The sequence below is a fragment of the Corvus hawaiiensis genome, chromosome 3 (genome assembly GCF_020740725.1).
Source record: "Corvus hawaiiensis isolate bCorHaw1 chromosome 3, bCorHaw1.pri.cur, whole genome shotgun sequence".
Classification (NCBI taxonomy): domain Eukaryota; kingdom Metazoa; phylum Chordata; class Aves; order Passeriformes; family Corvidae; genus Corvus; species Corvus hawaiiensis.
Genome location: NC_063215.1, coordinates 105,756,043 through 105,778,693, shown reverse-complemented (window position 1 = coordinate 105,778,693; position 22,651 = coordinate 105,756,043). Strand labels below are relative to the sequence as shown.

At 42.7% G+C, this 22,651-nt stretch overlaps 1 protein-coding gene across 4 annotated transcripts in view; it reads right to left on the bottom strand.

The window, feature by feature from the left end:
- Positions 1 to 10,608: 10,608 nt before the first annotated feature.
- SUSD4 (sushi domain containing 4) overlaps positions 10,609 to 22,651 on the bottom strand; it is a 70,251-nt gene continuing 58,208 nt past the window's right edge. For all 4 annotated transcript variants that reach the window (XM_048298451.1, XM_048298452.1, XM_048298450.1 and 1 more), the window contains 4 exons: positions 15,101 to 15,292; positions 14,475 to 14,619; positions 12,871 to 13,253; positions 10,609 to 11,678 (listed from right to left, as the gene is read on the bottom strand). In XM_048298451.1, coding sequence (XP_048154408.1) covers positions 11,650 to 11,678; positions 12,871 to 13,253; positions 14,475 to 14,619; positions 15,101 to 15,292 — 749 coding nt within the window. In that variant the 3' untranslated portion in view covers positions 10,609 to 11,649. The remainder of the gene's footprint in view (positions 11,679 to 12,870; positions 13,254 to 14,474; positions 14,620 to 15,100; positions 15,293 to 22,651) is intronic.

The following is a 22,651-nucleotide window of genomic DNA, read 5'->3' as shown; positions in this document are numbered from 1 at the left end:
CACCCCTCGGAGGGTAGCAAGACAGAGAACTTCCTACACTTTTTCCTTTCTTAAATTTGTCATCACAGAGGCGTTACCAACTTCTCTAATTGGGCCAGCCAATATGTCCATCGTTAGAGCTTTCAGGGATTGGCTCTGCTGGACATAGTGGAAGTTTCGAGGAGCTTCTCTCTCCGAAGTAGCCTCCGTGTCTTCCTCTGCCCCCACTACAAGTCCAGGTTGTGTTAAACTAACACACAGCCCCTTTGCTGCTGCTGCCTCTGGCTCACCAGAGAGCTGTGCCGGAGGCTGTGCTTCCCATGGCCACCATAGCCCTCTCCAGAGCCCATCCACTCCAGCTCCTGCCCCACAGCAGGGAATCACATTGATGGGTGAATACAGAATAGAAAAATACAGCAATTGTGCTGCAGTGCCTTCCACCTCACCCAGTGCTCGGTTTAGCCAAACTCCACTAAGTGGTGCTTTGCCCTCCTGCTCTTGTGCCAACAGCACCTGCCAGTCAGGAGTAACTGAAAAAAGTGCTTGGAGCAGGATGCCACATCACTTCTGGTTTCGTCCACACCTGAAAGTCCAACCTTTCAGGCATGAAATGTGTTTCACTTTTGTATGGCCTCTTCCTGTGTTTTTTCTGCCTGTTCTGATGTGACAGCAGTTTCTGCTCATTTTGTGCTATCAGCACAAGCCCTAAAACACTGCTCTTATCTACACCTGTTCCTGCCATGGAATGTTGCTGCCTAAAGAAAAGAGAGATGCTGCAGATGCCAAGAAGCTTCTGTGACTCATTGCCTGTGAAGCAAACATCACCTCACAAATCTTTTTTGCCTGAAAACAGCATGCTTGCCATTTTCAGTAACATTGCTGATACTGTTTTCTTTGTACATTTGAGAGAATTTGGTGTCTGGTCCCCTTTGCCCCTGGCTTTCCTGGCCAGTGTACCAGTACTGATGGAGCTGTGTGGGTGAAGGCCCAGTACAGATGGGCTACAACAGATAAACTTGTGTCTCTTTTGCCCTAATGCAAATGGCTCAAATCGGGAAATAGCCTTCAGCGGTGAACACCTGTTGTTTTTAAGAGACCAGAATCAATTCTCTATGACCACGCCAAGGGGTAAAGCAGCTGCTTAACTGGAGCATTTCCCAGTTATCACAAATTTGTGCATTTCAGGGTTTCTTGCATTTCCTACCTTCTTCAAGTTATATAGAAATAGTTGTGTTTGGCATCTGCACATGTGAGTCCATCTAGATTTGGAATTTAAAATGTATCACGACCTGCTTGGCACCAGTTTCCCTGTAAGCTTTCAGCACATACTTACGGCTCTCCACAGCCATTCTTTATTTCTTTTTCTGTGGCTCTGCTAATCAAAGCCTCAGCTCACTTTCCTTTTAAGGTCCAAACTCTCTTCACTCTGTAAAAGAGACAAATACTTATCAAATGTCAAAGGTATTTGAATTGTTGTGTTGGTGTAATCCTGATGATTACAGAGGACTCTTTCTGACCAGCAGCTTAGGATTTGTGCCTTTCTCACTCAGTAAACAAATCATTTCCACAGAGCTCAAATATGTAATTGCAGGGCAGAGGCTGTTGCTTTCTAAGAAAAGCACTTATGAACACATCTTGCACTAAGTGTTGAGATTTCAGTGCAATCACGGGCTAACATTTTTCTGGTTTACAGGCTGGATTTCTTTCCAGGGTCTTAATTATGAGCATGAGATTTGGCTTCCCTATTGTGAACTTCCTGTTCCTCAAGTGCATGACTAATCTGAAGAGAAAAATGAATGCATGGGGACAACACAACAACAAGGCTACTCCTAAGCTTGATTTACTTACTTATTTATTTATTAAAACTTTTGTTTAGTTTTCAATGGCACTCACTTTGGAGCTGATAGGAGTTGAAAATATTCACTACTTCACAGAGCTGGGCCTGAAGTACATCCTGATGCAAAGATCTGACAGTGCTGAATGCTGCTGAGGCAAAAACTAAGAGGACTTGCAACTATTTCTAATAGGTCCAGCCTTGGCCAGCAGTATGTCCATCTTTGGAGTCACCAGGAATTGGCTCTGCTATTCATGGAAAAAGCTTCTAGCAACTTCTCACAGAAGCCATTCCTGTAGTCCCACCAGCTACCAAAACCAGGCAATACTAAACCAATACAATTACATTGCACTTCATTTCATTCCATTCCAATTCATTTCATTGTTTTCAATTAATTTCAGAATGTTATATTTTATCAATTACATTTAATTTCATTTAATTCTATTTCCTTCCCTTTCTATCCATTATGCTTCGTTTCTTGATTTCTCATTTCATTTCCTTTAGTGAAATGAAAATTCTTCATTTCATGCAAGGAAATGAAATATCAAGATTTCAATGAGTATCATTTCAGTACATTTCACTGCACTTCTGTTCATTCCATTCCCTTTCATTGTTTTCACGTAATTTCACAATTTTCTTTTTTTTGCATTTCATTACATTAATTGTATTTCCTTTCCCATCTTTTCATTTCACTTCATTTCTTGATTTCTCATTTCATTTCCTTTCATGAAATGAAATCTCAAGATTTGAATGAGTATCACTTCATTATGTTTTAATTCATTTCACTACAGTTTATTCCATTCCATGATTTCCTCTTCAATTCAGTATTTTCATTTTTTTTAACATGTATTTAATTTCATTTTGTTCTATTTCATCTCCTGTCTTTTCATTTCACTTCATTCCTTGAATTCTCATTTCATTTCCTCCCTTTTTATATATTCTAGAGGAGGCAGATATATGATTTATGTCTACTGTCTCCTAGTGACATAAAATATGGTTTGGTGACACAGCTTCAATGAAGAAACTGAAGGTCAGGGGACAATTAATCACATTCTTGCCCATAATTTAATATGAAGATATGTAGGCATATCTAGGACACTTAGGCACCCAAAAGTGAAGGCAGTGCCATACTGGATTTATAAGTATCTCAGAGGGAAACTGTCTTAGTTTCACTTGCTTGTGTTTGCCTAGTGCAGCCAAAGGCTGTCGATGATCTGTTGCACAGCCCTGTGTTGTGAAGACTCAAGTGAATCCACACTACCACAGTGCACCCAGTCAGCCTCGAGTCACTGCAAATACTGTAATGAAAGTAAAATCAGAAGTCTGGGTAGATTTTCCAGAGTCCAGTTTTGCTCTAAAGAAGTGTAATGATAAACCCCACCTTCACTTGGAAGGCAGCACATGGCCTTTCTTCTTCTTCTGGGAATGAGATGGGGACTCCTGACTGCACAGTCAGAAAGAGCTCATTGCTAAAAGGGGCCCCAGTTCTCATCCACTTCACTGGAAACTGAGAGCAGTGTGTATATTCAGAGCCTTCTGTCTGAACAGCTCCTAGATTCAAAAATTCAGGGAACAAGAGCCTCCCAGACCAGAGAAAACTGACTAAAGAGGCATCATTACCTTTAATGATGCTTCTTGGAAATTTTTTCCCCCCACTTTTTCCATAAACCAGAGAGAAGGCTATCATCTAAGCCTTATTGTAGGTATGCCTATCCCCAGTAAGATGTATTTGTGATAGATCAGTCCAGCACCCTAAGCCTAATTGAAAAGCTGGACTCTTTACAGCTGTTACGATGTCTTTTTTAATGCCAGGCTTCAGCACTTCTGTAGCTCTGTCTACACTTGCATGCTGCTACAATGGGAATGGTTAAGTAAGAAAACCTGCTAAGTTATTGTGGCAGTTCTCTTCCCAAGTGGTTGCCCAAAATCCAATGGAAAACCAAGCAGGAGGTGTACAAGCAGACAGCTCCCTTTGCCAGTTGGACTAACCCTCATTTTTGCTGCAGCACTTCAGTAAAAGCCAATTACACCGAACTCCAGTAATGGCTCTATCAGTGATAGACTGCAGACAGTTATAGTCTTCATCAATGAACAGGCTAAGTGAAGCTAAATTGTTCTGCTAAACTTTTCAGTAAGTAATTAACCCTGAATTATTAACAACAGGCAGCTATGGTAATGGTTATGAAAGAAATAACAACTGGTTGCACAGTTATTAGCACGAGAGCACTGAACAAGGCAGGCAAGCAGCATGTGCTGCCATGGAATTAATAGAAGGGACAATGGTGGCAAATGTGATCCCCTGCAGGGCAGTACAGTTCCAGGGGTTCACAGAGCTGCTCAAAGATACTTGCTTTGGCAAGAGCAGCATGTACTCAGCAGTAGATGGATGGAAGTCAGAAGACTATGGTAATAAGGAACGTTAAAAATAAATCCAGCCTCATTAAGTTAAAAAAAAAAAAAAGGAAAAAAGAAAGTATCTGAACCTGACAGCTCAGCAACTGGTAACTCTTTAGTTCAAGCAGTTATCCAGGGGACAAGAAATTCATACTGGAGCACCAGGAAGCAGACAGATGAAGTGACCTGCTGTGCAGCCTGTGCTCCCGAACTGGACCGTATCAGTGCCAATTTTCTGAAGCTGTGAGCTCACCAGTTTCAGAAAGGAGGCGGTCTTTATAAAGGTCTTACCTTGAAACACCCTAAAATATTAGCAGATCCTTAAAACCCTTGGCTAGTGTGTTTGTATAGGAGCGTTCTCATGCACCTGCGAATACAGGGACTGTGAAAGCTGGTGAGCTGACAGTCCTGGGACCAAGGCATAGACACAGCACTCATGGAGCAGTGTGGACTCCCCTCACTGCCCCCCTCCAACCATTTTCATGGACCATTTGCCAGCAGAGTGAGGAGCTCCATATCCCTTCTTATCCTCTCTGCTGAGAACTTAAATGAGCAAGGCAAATAAGAGCAACCTCTTACGAGGGAGGGAAAGTGTCCTGCTGGGTACTGCACTGCAATTAAGCAACTTGTTTTGCTTCCCAGCATGACTGGGGTGGCAGAATGAAACTGGAACAACAGTATTAGTGTCATGGTTTAGTATAGGTAAAGAAGGCTCCATCAGCCACGGAAGTGATTCTATTGCAAAGAGGTGCTTACAGCTTCCTCTATGAGCTGACAGAACCAATCAACTGGCCAGTTTGAATATTGGCCACTTTTTAAGCCCCTTAAGAAGCTTGACACGGCTCTGTGCCCCCCGTTTAAGAACGACCAGAGCCCGGGAAAGCTCAGTCGCTTCCGGCCTTCGGGCAGGTCCCTGGGGCCCGCGCGGCGCAGCGGGGCCGGGCCGGGAGGCGGCCGTGCTGGAGCCGGGGGGCGCTGTTCCACCCGCGGCCCCTCAGCGCGGGCAGCCAGAGCCCCGCTCCGCGAGGCAGCGCGGCCCGGCCCGGCCCCGCAGCGGCCAAGGACTCATCTGAGGCCGCTGCCCGGCAAAGATGGGACCGACAGCGAGAGGCGAATGCCGGCTGCGGGGCCGGCTGAGGTGAACCCTTTCAGTGCTGTGAGTTTCCTCCAGGACAGATGGAGCCTGCAGACATCAATCCTCTCCCGAGTCAGAGGAAGAGGAAAGGTGGAAGCAAGTGAAGAAAACACCATAGAGACACCAAAGTCAGTGAAGAAGGAAGAGCTGAAACCCTGAGGGAGGAGAAAGAGGAGGTGCTTCAAGCTTAGAAGCTGAAATTCTGTTGTAAAGCTATGGTGGTGATGGACTATGATACATCAGAGTGCCCACTGTAATTTCATGAGAGCATGGGGGGTGGAGCGTTCAAACTGCAATTGTGAGCAAAAGTACCTGTGCTGAAATAAGCAAATGTTGAAGTAGCTGTGATTTGATGAGAAGCATCAACAGAGAGAGATGAAAGTGAGGAGGACTCTTGCTCCCAGGGAAGACCTCTGTTCCTAGAGATGAAGATGCTCCCAGAGATAGGTGAAGAGAACCTTTGCTTCTGAACAGCTCAACCTTAAAATGGTACCCCATTAACATGATTGGACCCTTGAAAACAGTTGTGGGGAAAGCTGTAAGTCAGGGGAAGGGACTCTCACATGCGAGCAGAGAACCAACCCGGGCAGCTGGCTCACTATGACATTGAAGCCATGAGAGAACTGTTTCATGTGGAGATGTCTCCATAGCATGAGCAAGAGAGACTCCTCTCCCTAAGTGAACTGAAAAAGATTATTATAGAGGTGGTAAACTGACTGAAAATCTCAAGGGTTGTCTTTTTTACGTTGTCAGTGGAAGAAGGGAGAAAGGTGGGGGAGGGAGAAGTGTTCTGAAGGTTTAGTCTGACTTTTTCTTTCTTTTAGGTCTATTAATAAACTTCATTATATTCTTTTAAGTTTTGTGCCTGCTTTGCTTTCTCCTAATTCTTATCTCATAGAAGGAAAATAAGTAAGTAATGGATATTTTGAACCAAACCACTACACTTAGTTTCCAAAAAACCCTGAGAGAGTAGAAGGATAAGCAGAAGAGAAATGAAGGCAAACACAGTAAAATGGAAAAAGTGGATCCAAACCAAAACCAAGGCCCTTATTTTAAGCAGAATCAGTCTGATGACAGAAATGCAGAGGGGAAGGAAAAGAGCTGCTAGAGCCCCAAAACCAGGAAGCTTGTCCTTACCTCTTGACTTTCTTTTGAACCAGCTGTATTAAACGAACAGCCCCCTCTGTTCTTATTGGAGAACATGGGGAATTCATCCATGTCCCCTGGACTTTATTAAAATTTAAATCTTTTCGTCCTTCTCCAAGTTTCTGCTTAATATATTTTAGGAGGTGAATGCAATTTTCCTGGGTTATAAAATGTCCTCACACAGCAGCTGCCTCTGCCCTGCAGGGCAGCCCCTTTGCCTTGATGAGGAAAGGTGCCTCAAGAATCCCAGACAGCCTCATCCATCCAACTTCTTTATGGGGTCTCTGTGAATTATTGAAAGTCTGCTCTGACACCTGGACAGAAGATAAGTCAATCTCAGCCTTTTCTGTTGCTGTTAAATAAACTATCTTCCCGTCCTAGAAAATGTAGGGCTGGAAGAACAGGCTGTGTGCCGCTATATAATAGTAGTGAGGAGAGAAATCTCTAATGCATGAAGTAGGTCATATACATTATATGGGGAGAGAAGGATTAGTCTGCCTATTCTGATTGCACACCCTGGCCTGGGAGCAATAGGCAAAGCAGGGCCCATCTCCCCTCCACCACAGGGCTTCCCCTCCAGAATTCCTTTGGGAACTGTGTCGAAGGGACTGGATGTGTCCTTGACTACAGGAGATCCCCCTGGGTTTGGGGAAGATGTTTACTTGCCTTCTGATTCTTTCTGCCCCCCAAGTCCTGCCTGGGCACCCACAGGAGATCAAGAACAGGAGCTTGAGACGTGCTTCTCTCATCTGTGCTACTCCCCCTCTGACAGCTGATGTGCTAAGCTGTGCTGCCATCCGCAGCACAGAGCAGGGAGGAACAAACAGCTTTTGGGTATGGGAAGCAAGTTTTGCATAAACACAACAATGGACTCTGCGCTCCAACTGCCTGAGCTGCTGTTTCTCATTGAACTCAATAGGTGTCTTCAGATAATTGCCAAGAGAGGATTTACTTCACCTAATGCACAGGGAGTATTAGAAGGGCTGCATTCATTTAGCTGCCTAAGATAGACATGAAGACCAGAAAATCCCAAGTTTGGATTTGTCACAGAACAAAATTCTGAAATCAATGTCACTTTAATGCAACAGGGTTTAATTCACAGGATTTTACTGGAGTTCATCCCACGCTACATGAAAGCTTCTGTTGGTGGAATAGAGAGTCTTTCTGGCTGTGCTTTCGATGAGCGCTGACCAGTGTGCCCAGTACCATCAGTTTGGAATTAGTCTATGGGCAAAACTGGGCATCAGCCAAGTTTAGTTTTTACAAGCTGGGAATCACATAGAAACAGAATGAGAAAGGGCCCCAAAGCTCACATTGTGCATCTCCCCCCAATGTTTTACTGGCCTCTGTTTATTTAAAACAGTCTTAAAAAATCTCTCAGTGGCTTTTACAGCATCTTCAGACTATCCTTCTCCTTGTAACCATCCCTGTGACTAGAATGTTTTTCCTAATATCTAACCTAAATCTCTCAAGCTTCAATTAAGTCTATTATTCTTGTCCTACTTATATGGATAAATTCCTTCTTTTTTGCAAAATATGCTTCTTACAGAAAACTGAATTTCTGTGTTCCCTTTGGTCTTCTGTTGTTCACACTGAACGCTACATAATCTGTGACCTGTGGGGACAGGACAAGTTTTTCCCATTCTCTTTGCTTGATTCTCTCTGCTTGGCTGCCCTCCAGCTACACCACTTTTCCCTTGAAGACGAAAAAAATTGCTCAACATTTGACACACTGCTCTAGCTGAGGCCTTACTAGTGCTGAGTGCAGCTGAAGGATTGCTTCATGCATTTAATAAGTTACAGTTCTGTGTAAACACCCCTGGGTTGACATTTAACATTTTCACAACAGTCAGGTTCTGTTGACTCATGCTCAGGTTGTGATTCACTCCCTGCAGAGCTCCTTGGATCAGCAGACCTTGGATCCCCACCCTTCACCCAGCACTCTGCAGGTCGAGCCCCCATTCATCAGTCAGTGTTGAATGCTGACACGTTGCTCACTTCTGCTCTTCTTTCTCATTTTTAGAAGTACTGGCAGGGTGAATCCAGTTATTGTTTTTCTTTCCTGGAGTTCTCAGTACACACCCTTCTTCTCTCTGCTGAAGGCACAAGGGTTGTCCATCTTCACTAACATGCTGCTTCTCCCCTCACCAACAAGGGTTTTCCTGGATCTGTTTTAATTCACATCCAGTTAGCTCAAGGGAAAATAGCTTATGATCTGTGTAAGATGTGCTCATCCTCCCATCTGGTCTCATTTACACAGTGAACATCCTGCCATGATCATAGCACCCCTCTTGTCTCTTGAGGCCCTAAAAACATCCTGAGGTCTTAGGCCAGGGAGCTGTGGAGTTCTCCGGGATGTCCAGGTTGCTGGGCAGGCTGGGGGCACCTGGGGGCAGCCCCCAGCCCAGGGTGTCACCTTGTGGGTCGGGACACAGGTGTGGATCCAGGGGGAGGCAGTCTTCTCATGAGAATTCAAGCCCTATGTGGAAAAAAAAATAGCATGAGAAAAATCCTCTCTTTCTCCCCAAATATTCAAGCATGCAAAACCCCCAAACTCAACCACACAAATCATCCCTCCAAAACAACCTTTCAGGAAGTCTTATCCAACATAAGCAAAAAATGGTAAAACTCTTTTCCCTTTACAAACTGTATTTAGCACAGTGTTATCAAAAGGCTACCAAGCAAAATTAATACATTCCATTTTCTGGTGTATTTGCAGTTCTGCACTTCTTAAAAAAAATGGTCTAATAAGTCATAAATTTACATTTCTTAAGTTACCCCGTCTGGCTCCCTTAATGAAATGACTGCAATACAGTACACACAACAGTGTAAATCCGTAAAACCTCAGAGCTCCAAATATTAATCAAGAAGCTTTCATAACAGGAATTAATAATTGGAACCAAAAAAATTTAATAAGGAATGAAATTTCACAATCCGCTAAAAGACTAGCAAAGATGGATTTCATAACATTTTTATAAGGCATTTAAAGTAAATTCAATACTTTTCAATGGCATTATGAAACAGAAATCACGTAACTGACTGGGGCCTTGGGATGTGCTTCAGTTCAGGGTTGGTTTTACAGCACTCCTGTCTTGTTTGATGGAGCGATAATTCCAAACATCAGTTGGTCGTGCAAACACCTCTGGAAAGCTTGGTATCTAAAAAGGAAGAAGTAGCCAAGAAAGTACTAACACCTGATAGATACATCTCTGGGATAAACCTGAAGATATAGCTGCAACTGGGACAATTCAGCAGAAAAAAATAACGCAAATATTGTGTAAGCAAGAATGGAGGATAATATGGAATATGTCTTATCTTTCAATACCAATCGCTGTGTTCTCATCAATCTTACCATAGGATAATTGACATAATTACTTCTGCTTGAAACAGTTTTTGGTCTGCTATTGCTTCTTGCTGTCATGTACAGTTGCTGACAGGATGCTAATAAACACTTTCCTTGAATGGCTGCAGCACATCTATTATTCCATTAGCCTGATTCATGAGTGGGGCCACTAAATGCTACCACAATACAAATAAATCATTAAACAATCATGAAAAAATAACAGAGCAGCTTTCACTGATCCTCTACTTAGGGCAATAGAGATATTATTAATCTACTTTGTACATAAAATCAGAATTCAGTCATATTTTTCCCTTCGGTTTGGATTAGCCCACACGATGGCAGTCTCTGTCATTAACACACAGTGAGTTATTCCTTCAAACACTGCCAGTTTAACATGTTTCATCTGCATAATACGAAAAATAACACAAGAAAACCTGCTTGGATTTCAGTAAGTACGTGAAACAGCCAGGAATTTTCCTGACAAAAAACAAATAGCCTGTAACACCACAGAGTGAACCCCTCATACAGGTTTTAGCACAATGCTCTGGCACAGCCTGCAGAGCAGAGAAAGCCCTCAACAAAACCCACACTGCATCTGCAGAAGCTGCAGCCATTCCGTGTGCCCTGCTTAACCAAAACCACTCTCTCATTTCCAGCTGTATAATGGATGTAAAGCTGAAAATGCCACAGGGCAGGTGTTCTGCTGCCTTCTCAGCCTTCAGGTACGAGCTGGTGAAAGAAGTGAGGAAGGGGAAAAAAAGGCCAACTACACAATAGTCAAAAGAACTGAAACTCAGCTTTATTGTTCTTTTTTTTAAAAAGTATCTACAATAATGGCTCAGAATACTACCACAATGTACAGGGACAAGGCAGTGCTCTGGGCTATGACTGTAGATTACTCTCATATATATATATATTTAAGAGCTTAAGAAAGGTTGAAGCACGGCAGTTCAACATTTCTTAAGCATGTATTTCATAATTTTAACATCTTCTAGATCTCTCATATTACAGCAGGATTTATCAAATGCAATGTAGTCACAGAAGTCTTGCATAAATACAAATATTGATACTTTACTTTGAATATTGTCTATGATATAAATTCTGCCTTACCTTTAAAAAAAAATCTCCAGATCATTATGTGACCTGGGAGTCTTTCCTTTTCTTTCTCTTTAAGAGTTTTTAAATATATATATATATATATTTATATATATTTGCTATCATACATCAAAGTATATATGAATCCCATCATTTCTGTTATATTTTCTGCAGACATGGTCTGAAGCAAAATCACCAACAACTAAATCAAAAACTTCCTGGTTATCATAGGAAAGCCAAAGAGGATCTTTCCTATTTTTTGTGTGTGTTTCAGTACTGGTATTTTTTTAAACTTGAAAGGATTCTTCATAAACTAGAGGTCCATAGATCACTTAAAGCAGTCTTTATAAGCAAATTTACATATTTTGACATGCTTTTGTGAGGCAGTTAGTATCAAAATCCAATAGCATTTCTTACAGAGCCATATGACTTTCTGCGATGCAGATACACATTTCATTTCTAAAAAGCCACAGTTCTTTTTCTACATCTGCTCTCATCAAATCCCCAGGATTCATTCATAAAACTGCTGCTGTTCCAAATGCTGATGCTGTTATCCCCGCTGTGGATTAAGACATACACCCAACCTGGTGACATCACTGCGTGGAAGATTGATAAGTAGGAAAACACCCTCCCCAATTCCACAGAGAGTCTTCTCTATCTCTGAATCCTCATGATTCATGTCACCCCACAGTGCAATGTGACGAAGACACAACTCAGTGCAGGCTAAGGGTCTTCTTCCATCAAAGGAATCTCTAGGAGAAACAAAGAAATAGCATTGACTGCTGATTGCAATTTCCCTTTATGCTTTTGCAGAGTATTATGGTTAGCAATTCTACAAAACCAGAAATGGACATTGCAAATATCTGAACAAGACGTGGGGTATTGACAATTCTAGACCCACTCAGGCTCTAACACTTCTATGAAAATTAGATAACTAAAACTACACAGATTTTCTCCAACAAATTAGGGCCACAAAAACCTAAATGCAAACATCCTTGCTACTACATTAATCACTGAAACAGCATTCAGAAGTGGCAGGCACTTTTACTGGCACTACCGTAATTTCTTCCTCTCCTCCTGGATGTCCTGTTCCCCTTGTGATACCAGTAAAACTATCCAAACCCCTCTGAAGCAGGAAGACTTCCTCCACCCAGACCTCCACCCACACTGAATTTAGGACACTGCGCTTCAGCTCAGTGACTGTGGAGAGTGGGATATGAGCCTCTCCCTCTAAATGTCTCAAGGAAAGCCATCTAGTTTCCTTAATAGGCTGAGCAGCACCACTCAGAACTCCATGAAATCTCGTCAGTACATGCCCATGTTTGACTTAAAGGCAGGCAGTAATACAGGGCAAGCTCCCTTCTGGCACCTGGACCTGTGGGTACATTCCCCTTATGCTGTGACTTCCATGTCCATGGCTTAAGGCTCATTTGCCTTAGATGGAAGGAACACTTTTGCTGGATGCACAGACATGATGAGTTTGTTCATAAAGGCTGCTAATTTTGGCCCAGTATGAAAATATGATTTCTTTTCTCTTTTAAGGAGAAAATCCTGTTATTGGCTGTGAAAGCCAGGGTATGTGAGGGAGTTGTGAGCGTAGGAGTTGAGGAGCAGATGAACAGACCAGCACAGGCAAGATGAGGGTTGGCTTTGCTGCTGTATACAGGTGCTTGCTGACATCCCTGTTGATGAGGCTGGGGTCTGGACAGGAGCCTTCTGGCCTGGCATTCAAATCACATGCACCACAGCTAGCAAGGATATATGGCAGACATGAAACTCTATAACCATGGAGTTGTCAGATTAAAAAAAAATTCCAAATTAAGGTGTGGACAAAACCATGGAGAAAGTACAAGCAAGTTGTCTGGGTGAACTCCTGCTCTGCCAGTACAAACAAATGATGTTCCCTGTTCACGGACTCACCTATTGCACCTACGCAAGACTCACCATCTGTGATATCGATCCGGGGACTCGTGGATGCAGTGTCCCCGTCAGTGCTCTGGGATATATCAGTTTGATCTGAGCCGGGAAGCGCTGCCCCTTGGCACGTCAGGGATGGGTACAAACTTTGGAGCAGTTCAGAGGAACCCGACCTACTGCCACAGGTCTCGAATTCGCTGGGCAGCGTGTCTGGAATCCTGGGACCGGGGTAAGCGGGAGGATTCTGATCTTCTGTCTGCAAAATATGCCCCTGGTCTGCGGCAGCTGAGTATCCGGGTGCCAGGGCATTCAAGCCACTGCTGACAGCTTCATCGTAGGAAGGCAGCATGACAGGAACACCATCCACCACCACGAAGTCGGGGTCACCCATGGAGCCCTCCTGGTTGCCTCTATGTCAAACACAGACGGGTTATCACAGAGAGCAAGAGCATGTCAGCAGCACCTCGGAGCAACTGCTGAACTTCAGTAAACACAGCACTTTCTAGTCATGCCCAATGGAGCTACAGGGTCATTAACATTCACAGAAATGTCTGCCGAACTCTGCTTGGGTTGGCAGGTGGAATCTGTTACAATCGGAAAAAATGAAACCAGTAATGTGAAGAACAATTCCAACAAGGGAAGGTCAACAGGTATGTGGAAAAGATAAGGAGCCCCACTTTCTGTGCTGTGCACAGTAGGTATCATATATAAGATCGCAGACGTACTTCACCAGCCAAAAGTGTCTGAACCCCTGGAATAACGTGTGCTAGAGCACAAAAGTGTTTACAGCCCAAGTAAACAGGCACTGAGATCACTACTGCTGGATGACAAGGCTTTGGTGGCAAGATTTGTGGCCTCCTTCAGGCCTTTCTTTCAAAGGATGGAGGCTTCCTTAATCAGTATTAAGCTGGTTTCTTTTTTAAGCAATTAATTGGGAAGGTCTGTTAAACCCTAAAAGTATGTGTTTAGTAGCCTACTAAACACAGTATAGTCCTGGCAGGAGGGAATTGGTCTCAGGTACCTTTAAGACATGAAAGCATCTGAAAAGGGGAGGATTGAAAGCCATTTCAGTAAGCTAGACAAGTCCAGGCTGTAGGGCTCCCTCATGAAGAGCACTGTGTGAATTAATGACAAATGCTCACAGCTGCATGGTATTTTATGGAAATAAACGAGGATGCAGGAGATGTTTATGAATTGTGATGAAAATAACACTAATGAAGGTAAAGCAAACCTTTAATATAAAATTGTCCATAGAGAAAAAAGAAATTCTTTCTTAAAACTTCCATTACTAAGTCTACAGTAGTTAAAAAATTAATTCCCCCAGCACCTGCAAACGAGTATTTAAAAACACTGTCAGCTATTTTTACAGGCAGAAGCAGCAATTCTCAGTAGAAGGTCAGTAATTACTCCCAGAGTGAATCTGGCAAACTTTGCCTTTTATCTTAGCTTCATGAAGGACTACTGCAGGTTTTTGCGGGTGCCCTTCCACACCAGTGGTTCAGGGACTCCTGCTCAGAGCAGAACAAAGTATCTGCAAGGCTTGTGAGCTGCTCCATCTCTCCAGCAAGGAGTGCTGAGTGTGAAAACTGAACCAAGGCCCTTTTTAAAATAAAAAAGAAAGCAGTACAAACCGTGGAAGGAAATGTGTCTTAAATTTGGTCTGGAACATCCTGGCTAAAATAACCAGTAGCAGTACTAACAGAACACTGGTAGCAGTAAATGCCACTATTTTCCATGTGGTCAGGAGGGTCTCCTGTGTATTTGGCCAGGTTTGTTCTGTAACAGAAAGACAATACAAGAGTTGTGCTTGTATATTCCTGTTGTTATTTTATATGAATACTTCAACACTACTTAGAAGTGCCAGTTAGGACCAGACATTTTTTATAGGCAACTTGTAAAAACCACACATAAACCCAATGCCATGTACCAAAAGCAGCCTTAACATTAAGCTGAGAGAGAAGCTAGATCTTGCTTTTTCCCCTTGACTGGCTTTTTTATACATGCAATCATGACCCTAACTTGCATACACATAAAAATACCCAGATGTTAAAAAACACATTTCAAGAGGTAATGATCAAAATGGTTTAGAATCATTCAGGATCTTGGGAACACATTATATTTAGTAGCATCTTAAAATCAATGCTCATCATTTAACCATGAAATAGATGAAGTTCAGCAGGCATTACCGACCTACAAATCTGCTCCAAAATGAGGGACTGTAGGAAGACAGGACTATTAGCATAGGACTATCCCTTACCTGTTTTGACACAGTACACTTGGTAGGAGGGGAACCACTCTCCATACTGGCAGGTGATGTACTTGTAGTCGTTGGTGAGGGTGTAACCAGGATCACAGTAGAACTCCACCACCGTCCCGTGGTTGTAGCGCTCGCAAGGCCGCGGGTGGCAGATGTAGTCTCCATGACTCACCATTGGAGGTAGTGGACAAACTTGGGCAAACAAACAAAGGGAAAAGGAGAAAGACATTAATGCCAGCAACCCACCACTGGGCAGCTTCAGTGAAGCTTCAGAGTGTCAAAATGCAGCAGGCACACTTCAGGCTCCCTCTCAGCTCCCTGTGGTTCTGGGTTTATCTCAGTGGTACCAGACCACTGCCCAGGGAGGCCAGGTGCCCATCCATACCAGTGGAGGGATGCACATGCCAGGCGGTCACTGAGGTGGGATCTGGGAAGCTTCCAATCCTCTGTGGGAAGAGGAGGGTGAGAGGAAGACAAAAAGGGACACATGCCCATCAGGTGGCTGCTTGGCGATGGAGCGGGGCAGTCCAAACAAGGAGACTCACGCTCCTCACGAAGCATTTATAATTGGGCTGTAACATGCTGGTTTCTGTTACATTAACATAATTAAATGGTTATATGCATTAATTAAATACCTTTTAAAAATAAGTTTGCCATCAGCAGTGCTGCAAGAGATGCAAAGCACCTAGTGTTGCTTAAGCATGTGCAGTCTGTATCACTGTAATTTTATTAAATTGAGCTTAAACTCTACTGGTGGTGTTTGTGATTTGTTATTTCTGAACAGCCTGACTGATCTCAGTGGGACCACTGGTGGAGTGAGGTCTTAAATATAGCAGAGGCTGAGCCTGCGTTAATTAAGTAGAGTGGTTTACTTAGGGTTAGGTAAATAAGAGAGAATTGCAATATAAACATGTGGGACTTTTCCTGTAGGCCCCGGAACAACATCCCAGGCAGATGAACTCCATGGAGAACTGAGGGAGCACTCTCTGGAAAACAGCAGTGGGGAAAGCAGCTCGCAAGCAGTATTTTTACAAGAGAGGAAACTTTTCCACTGTCTAAGTGTTAGTTGATTACTGTTTTCTTAAGTGCTTCTAGCACAGAGCAAAAAAACTCTACAAAGTGTAATGATGTTTCAAATGACTACATACTGACCCAAAAGGGGGCTTCAGTTACTGGATGGCTGCTTTTATTTCCCTTCAGAGGCAGTTCCCAGCTGGCTCAGTACCTCATCTACAGGCTCTTCCCTTCACTTCACGCCTCTCTCATGCAGGCAAGACCTACTGCATTGATTTAAATAATGAAAATGACATCTCTTGGAAGAAGAATCTTCCCAGAAATTACAATTCAGCTGCTTCTTCCTGTGAATCTTGTTACATGAATAATGCATTTCATAAAAAAATACACAAGATATTAAATGAATCTTCAAGAGAGGCTGATTACAATGTGCAGCAATGTCTATTCCCCATCCTCCGGAGACACGGTTTTGTTTGCATTTTCACTGGCAAGGCTTAATAATAACTTGAAATCAGAGTAATCACATAAAAATTCACATCCTCAATGCTCTGCACACTTTCCAAAGTCTCTGGGCCCACAACAAAGAGGAATACTTTACTGGGAAGTCAACTCAATACTGAAAACAATTTTCTTGAGATTAGGGCAAGGTTGTCAGACTGAAATAGTAGGAAAGCACCTATTAATCATTCTTGTGTTAAAAAGAAAATGATCAGTGAAAGCCATTATCCTGGCCTACCATAAGGAAACCTGGTGTATTTTTATTACCTCTGCTTAGAGCATGAGAACAAAGGAAGAGAACAATTTAAGCTCCTCTGGAACTGAGTTTTTCCAGGCTCTGGCAGTGTGCAAGAGATGTGTAGATGCCCACAACCTTTCTAGCAATGAGCAAGTAGAGCACACCTTTTCACAAAGAGCAACACTCAGAGAAACTAATTTTCCCCTCCAGCAATGTAGCCTCTACATCATCCCTAACCTCTTAAAGTCATTGAGAACCAAAGCAGCCTGCTGAATAAAAAATCCCTCAAAGCTGGCGTCCCAGCAATGTGGGTCAGCTCAAGAATGACACGTTTCTAGGCAGATTTAAAGCAATACACTGTGGGGACAACCCAGATACGGAGCTGTCAGTCTGTTTACAAATGGAGGTGTATTTTATAACACCCAAAACCAAGAGTATCACTCCTTGTGTAGGATATATCCCCAGTACTAAAAAGAGTGCCACCCCTTCCACAGACACATCTATATTTCAAGGGAAATGCTTGTCTACTGGTGCTGCCTGGAAACTTCTGCAAACAATTTTTTATTGCCCTGCCAAGTATTAGTCATGAATTAGAGTCGAGGTTTAAGGGGTCATACCTGCCAACAGCTCCTGCAGGAAAATGCAACCAGCAGATGTAATGGAACAGGTTTGAAAATGAGGGCTTTTAGCTCAGCTGAAACAGTGCTTCATTCTTATGTCAACTGGACTGCAAGGGTCAGGGATTCTAACTCTCTTAGAGTATCACTCACCGCCTCCTGTGAACTTTACGTTCAACCAGTTTCAGGATCCCTTTAACACTTCCACGGGCAAACTGGCCCCCATGCACCGTCTGCAGCACTCAGGTTCAAAGCCTCTTTTCACAAATCACGTGAAAGATACATCACAAACAACTCCAAAAGAACTCACTTTGAGCTCTGGGCAGTCAGTCGTACACTCAGTCCCTTTCTCAACTCACTTCATTCCCATGGTCATCCTGATCCAAAATCCTTTAAAGCCAGTGGAAGGACAGCCAGCAAGTGGGCCTTAGTTTTGATCATAGAAAATAAAGATTATGAAAGTCTGGAAGGCTGCTGAACTCTCTTGGCTCCCAGTGACAGAAAATTTTTAGTGCAGAGCCGGTCACCTTATAGGGTCTGATGCCAGTGTATGACACTGGTTACACGGATTAAAGGAATGTGCCAGATCAAATATGGAGGAAAACTCAGGTGCCAAACCTAAGGCCACTGAAGTTTTTTAGGAAAATTAAAATTCTAGCATTCCCAGTGATGAACCCTAATTGTGTTTGGAAATTACAGGCCATGGACTTCAGGCAAATGCATCAAACTCGCAGAATGAAAACAGCCACTGATTACAATGGAAGTGTATCTGACAAGTACATTTTCACTGCCAAATAGCAGTATGCACACTAATCGTAGAAATAAGGGAATTCTACTTCAGGAAGTTTTCACAGCTCAAAAAAAAAGTCCTAAGTGTTTTTCTTAAAAATGACACTAAATTTTTACTACCAATAGCTTTCAGCATCTTCACTTTATAAGGCTTTGGAGACTTTAATGCTCTAATTACAACATCCAGCATGGATAATCCAGTAGTATTTTCTGACAACCAGCATTAAAAGACCACATGCCTGTGTCCTTAACTTTGGAGCTTGGCAGAGGGACGGACATAATTCAAACAGAGTCTGCTGGTGGTTCTGCAGCAGGTGATCCCAGGTCTCTGGATCTGTCTTTGTACAGCAATTGCCCACAGACTGTATGGGGATTTACAGGAACTTTATAGCTCAGCATTCTCAGCTGAAAAGTTGAATCGTTCATCAAAAAGAAAGAGCAATTGTGTTTATATGGCAAACAAATCCCTTCCTGGATGCTCAAGAGTCCTGTTACTCAAGGAAGTTGAAGGGAAGAATTCCTGATTTGATTTGGTGGACTTCCCTGCCTGCTCCTAGGAGCTGCTGGAGCTGAGGGCTCTCCACTGAGACCAGCTTTCTGCTCTGGCTGATTTTAATGAAGGACTAGCACTATCAAGAAGAGCTTAAAACCTGGGGAGTTGAGCTTTGTGTTACCAGCAGTGTGACACTGTGGCCTGGAGCAGAGGCAAGGGCTGGTCTGCCCCACAGAGTGCCCTCTCCATCACAGCCTGGCAGTGCAAGAGCTGCATCCCTTGGAGTAGGGCCAGGGAAGGGTGGCACAGGCTGCGGGCACTTGAGGAATTAATGTGGTTCACCCAGTGATTTTTCCTACCCATTATGGTCAAGAAGCTTTTTAAACTCTGCCCAGAGGATGCTGCAGTAGTTCTGCAATGTTGGCACTGGAACTGGAGGAGGGAGGGAAAATTTTTTGGCATTAGCATATTCTCAATTAACATCGATGGCACAGAATAAAGACATTGCCTGACTTTTTAAAAGCCATTGGTAGAGAGATAACAGTGGAGTTACAGATATTTACACTGCTCAAAACCTGTTTTTCAGTCAGTGTTCAAAGGCTAGTGGGTTTAGTCTGTGGTCAAAGCAGACAGATGGTAATCATTCAGGTTTTGCCCAGTGTTTTTTATGTGGGCCAAAAAATAAAAGCAAAAATGCCTTGCAGTACAGGACACTCACTTATAAAACAAAATAAGGGGTAGGAACAAGCAAATTTATTTTTCACCTGTGTTTATTTCTCTCAAGCTAGTAGTCCACCTTTTGTGTAGGACATTAATTGCTTAGTTAGCAGAAAACCCAGTGTAAGGCCAGCCATTCCTGTTTGACACAGGGATTGACAGGATTAGAGACATCAGCACCTAATAAACTCTTAATAAAATAAAAAATAAAGAATAAATTCTTCCAAACACATCGTGAATGCCTGCTCATTATGCAAGGAGTGAGAACATATTAAGATGAAACTGCCAGATGAGAAAGACACAAATAAAAACTTATAAATTCCACTGCGCGGGAAAACGCTGGTGTGTCTCGCTCAGAAGGGGACACACCGTCTGCTTTGCTCACAAACTAGGAAACAACAAGAGCTTCTCCTGACCCTCACTTGACATTCTTGTACACATCAGGACGCTAATGATCACCAGAAATCTGGACACCTATCATCTGGCTACTGCATCCCAACCAATGTTTAACCCAAGCTCCATGAGACCACAGCTGTGCATGTCCCAGCAGGTCTGACCCCTCCCATCCAGGGTGGCCAGGTCCCCATCTGAAGCTTTACTGGCTGGTTTCTGAGGCCTAAAGGAGGGATGCTCTTCCATATACTGCCTTTGTACAAACACATGCTTGGGGATGCAAGATCTGAAGATTGTATTTTTTTACAGGAACATAGAAGATGAAGATTATGTTTGTTCCTTTTCCTGCTTCTTTATGAACACTGTGCTAACAAAACTTGTTTCTTGGTTCCCTCGGTGTCATCACCCTTCATACCTTCAGAATAAAACAAATCATCAACCAAGAAGTTTATCTTTCACATTCATAAGAATTCCTGTCCAGTTCACCTGACAGACCAGTCCATTTCCACAGGTATTACCAGCAAGTGAATCACACCTGCACTGCACAGGACAGAGCCTGAGGAAATTAATTCTGCACTTTGAATACTAAAAAAGGGATTTTTCTATTCTATATTTAGATTTCAATTTACAGAGGTGTACGAAACCCAAACTATTTTAATTCTAAAATAGCAAAACAAAAATTCTCGTTAAAATTTCAAGTATTCTAAGTAGGATGGAAGAAAAACTACTGGACTCAACTGCTCATATCCAATCAAAAGCTTGAAGAAGAAATTTAGAGGTTTGTAAAAGGAGGGAAATACAAAAACCAGCTGCTTTAAAATAAGCCCTGTCAAAACACCTCATTCTAAGAACACCTACTTAATGAGATTTTTTAAAATTAGACTCTTCAGGAATGTAAGCAGAACAGGAAGCATTACTGGAGCAACTTTTCATTTATTGTGAACATTAGCCTAACAATATCCTAATGAAACATTCCTACAACAAATGCTGCTTGCACTGTGAAGGGAGACTTGGTGCATGTTACAGCTGTAGTGGAACAAACTTGGAGGCCGTTGAATTTGTGTTCTGAAAGTGATGCCATGCTTTGAGGAACTTTTCTGATTACTCATTCCCACAGCAAAACAGCAGCACCAAGAGTAGTAAAAGAATAGAAAGTTTGATGGAAATAACTGAGCACTCATATATAGAGTAAATCCTATTTAAGCCTGACTGAATATGTAATAAAGATACAAGATGCTTACTTGAACTCTCAAGTTGCCAGAGAATTTATATCTTGAAAGCCTAGAGCAAGAGTTATTATTAATATTTTATTCTTAGCCAATAGTATCCAAATTCTTTTCAGTCTTAACCTTCCTTGATTACTTAACCATCACAATGCCACTTACATGTTTTCTTCTGAAAAGACACGTGACAGATAAGCAATTTCTTCTCAACCACTCAGCAAGTCAATGTTCAAGCAGCCAGGAACACACCCCAGGTCTCCTGGCTCCAGGCTGCTGGCTGTACCCCTAGGCAATCACCCCTGGGTAATTCTGAACCAGCTATGACTGTGAGGTAAGCCTTTCAATGTGCACACAGTGAGAAGAACTTCTCACCTTCTACAGAGTGTGAAATGAATTGAATAATTAAGTTTTTAAAGAAAAGCTGCTTCTCTGGTCTAGCTTTGACAAACAGCATCTTGCTGAGAACTGCAGTCACTGAAAGCAGCTGTATGAGCCTGAATGAAACAGCATAAAACTAGTTTCAAACATATTTTAAAAATAATTTAGTAATAGCTGATTCCAAAATGGAAACAGACAGTGATTTACAATCACTTATTCCTTCCTGGAATTCCAAATTACAGAGCAGCTTTTGCAGGTCCAGTCAGTTGAGCTCCAACAGGAGCATCATGCCAAATTCACACTCAACCTCAACAAGTCTGCCCCTTCCCAGCACAGTGTCCTGTGAAACACTGATATCAATGCTGAAGTCTTTAGTTTCAAATGCATTTCACAACAAACACAGGATGAACCACACCCCAAGTGATCTTTTTCCTATAAACTGTTAAGTTAAACAGTGAAAGTTCCATTTAAACTACAAAACATTGATGACAAGTTTGCAGCTAGAGAGTTAGGACTTCTTTCAGCAAGAGGCCCACAATTTTAAGGAAATATTTATATTCATTATTCACATGTGAGTGCTTTGAGCACTGTGGTCTCATTTACAGCAGATCATTTTGGCTTTCTTCAATCACTTGCTTCCAGTTTTGTTTCTTCGTTCCCTAATGAGTGGTTGACTTTATGACCAGTAATGGTCTTTTTAGGACTTTGAGAAGCAGATGCTGGGGACTACACAGACACTTTGCAGGAAGGAATTAGAAAATTCCAATGGAAGTCAAGGCTTGGGTATTTGACAGGCATCCCAGGATAACCTCAGGACTGGAAAAGACCAAAATGCTTACAAGTATAATGGAGATAGAGGGGAGAGAGAGAGCAGTCTGGAAGCTGCCTAAGAAAGCCAGACAGCCAAAGGCTCCAGTGAGGGATGTCTGCAGAAGCCAGTGCTCACTGTGAGCTGGCTGTATCGGTGGGTTTTTATGTTACTTTAATCCCTCTGTTTTGAATAGCTTTTTCTTCTTTGTTATAAGCAAGAATCCCTTGAGCTTGTGTGGAGTTACCTACACCAGTCATCAGGAATTGATGGAGACAAGAAGGCTGGAATAGACAAGCTGTATTCCAGGGCTTAGCTGAAGGCTGAGGAAATCAAGGTAGACCACATTAGGTACGAAAAAGCACAAGAGCCCATTGGAGAGC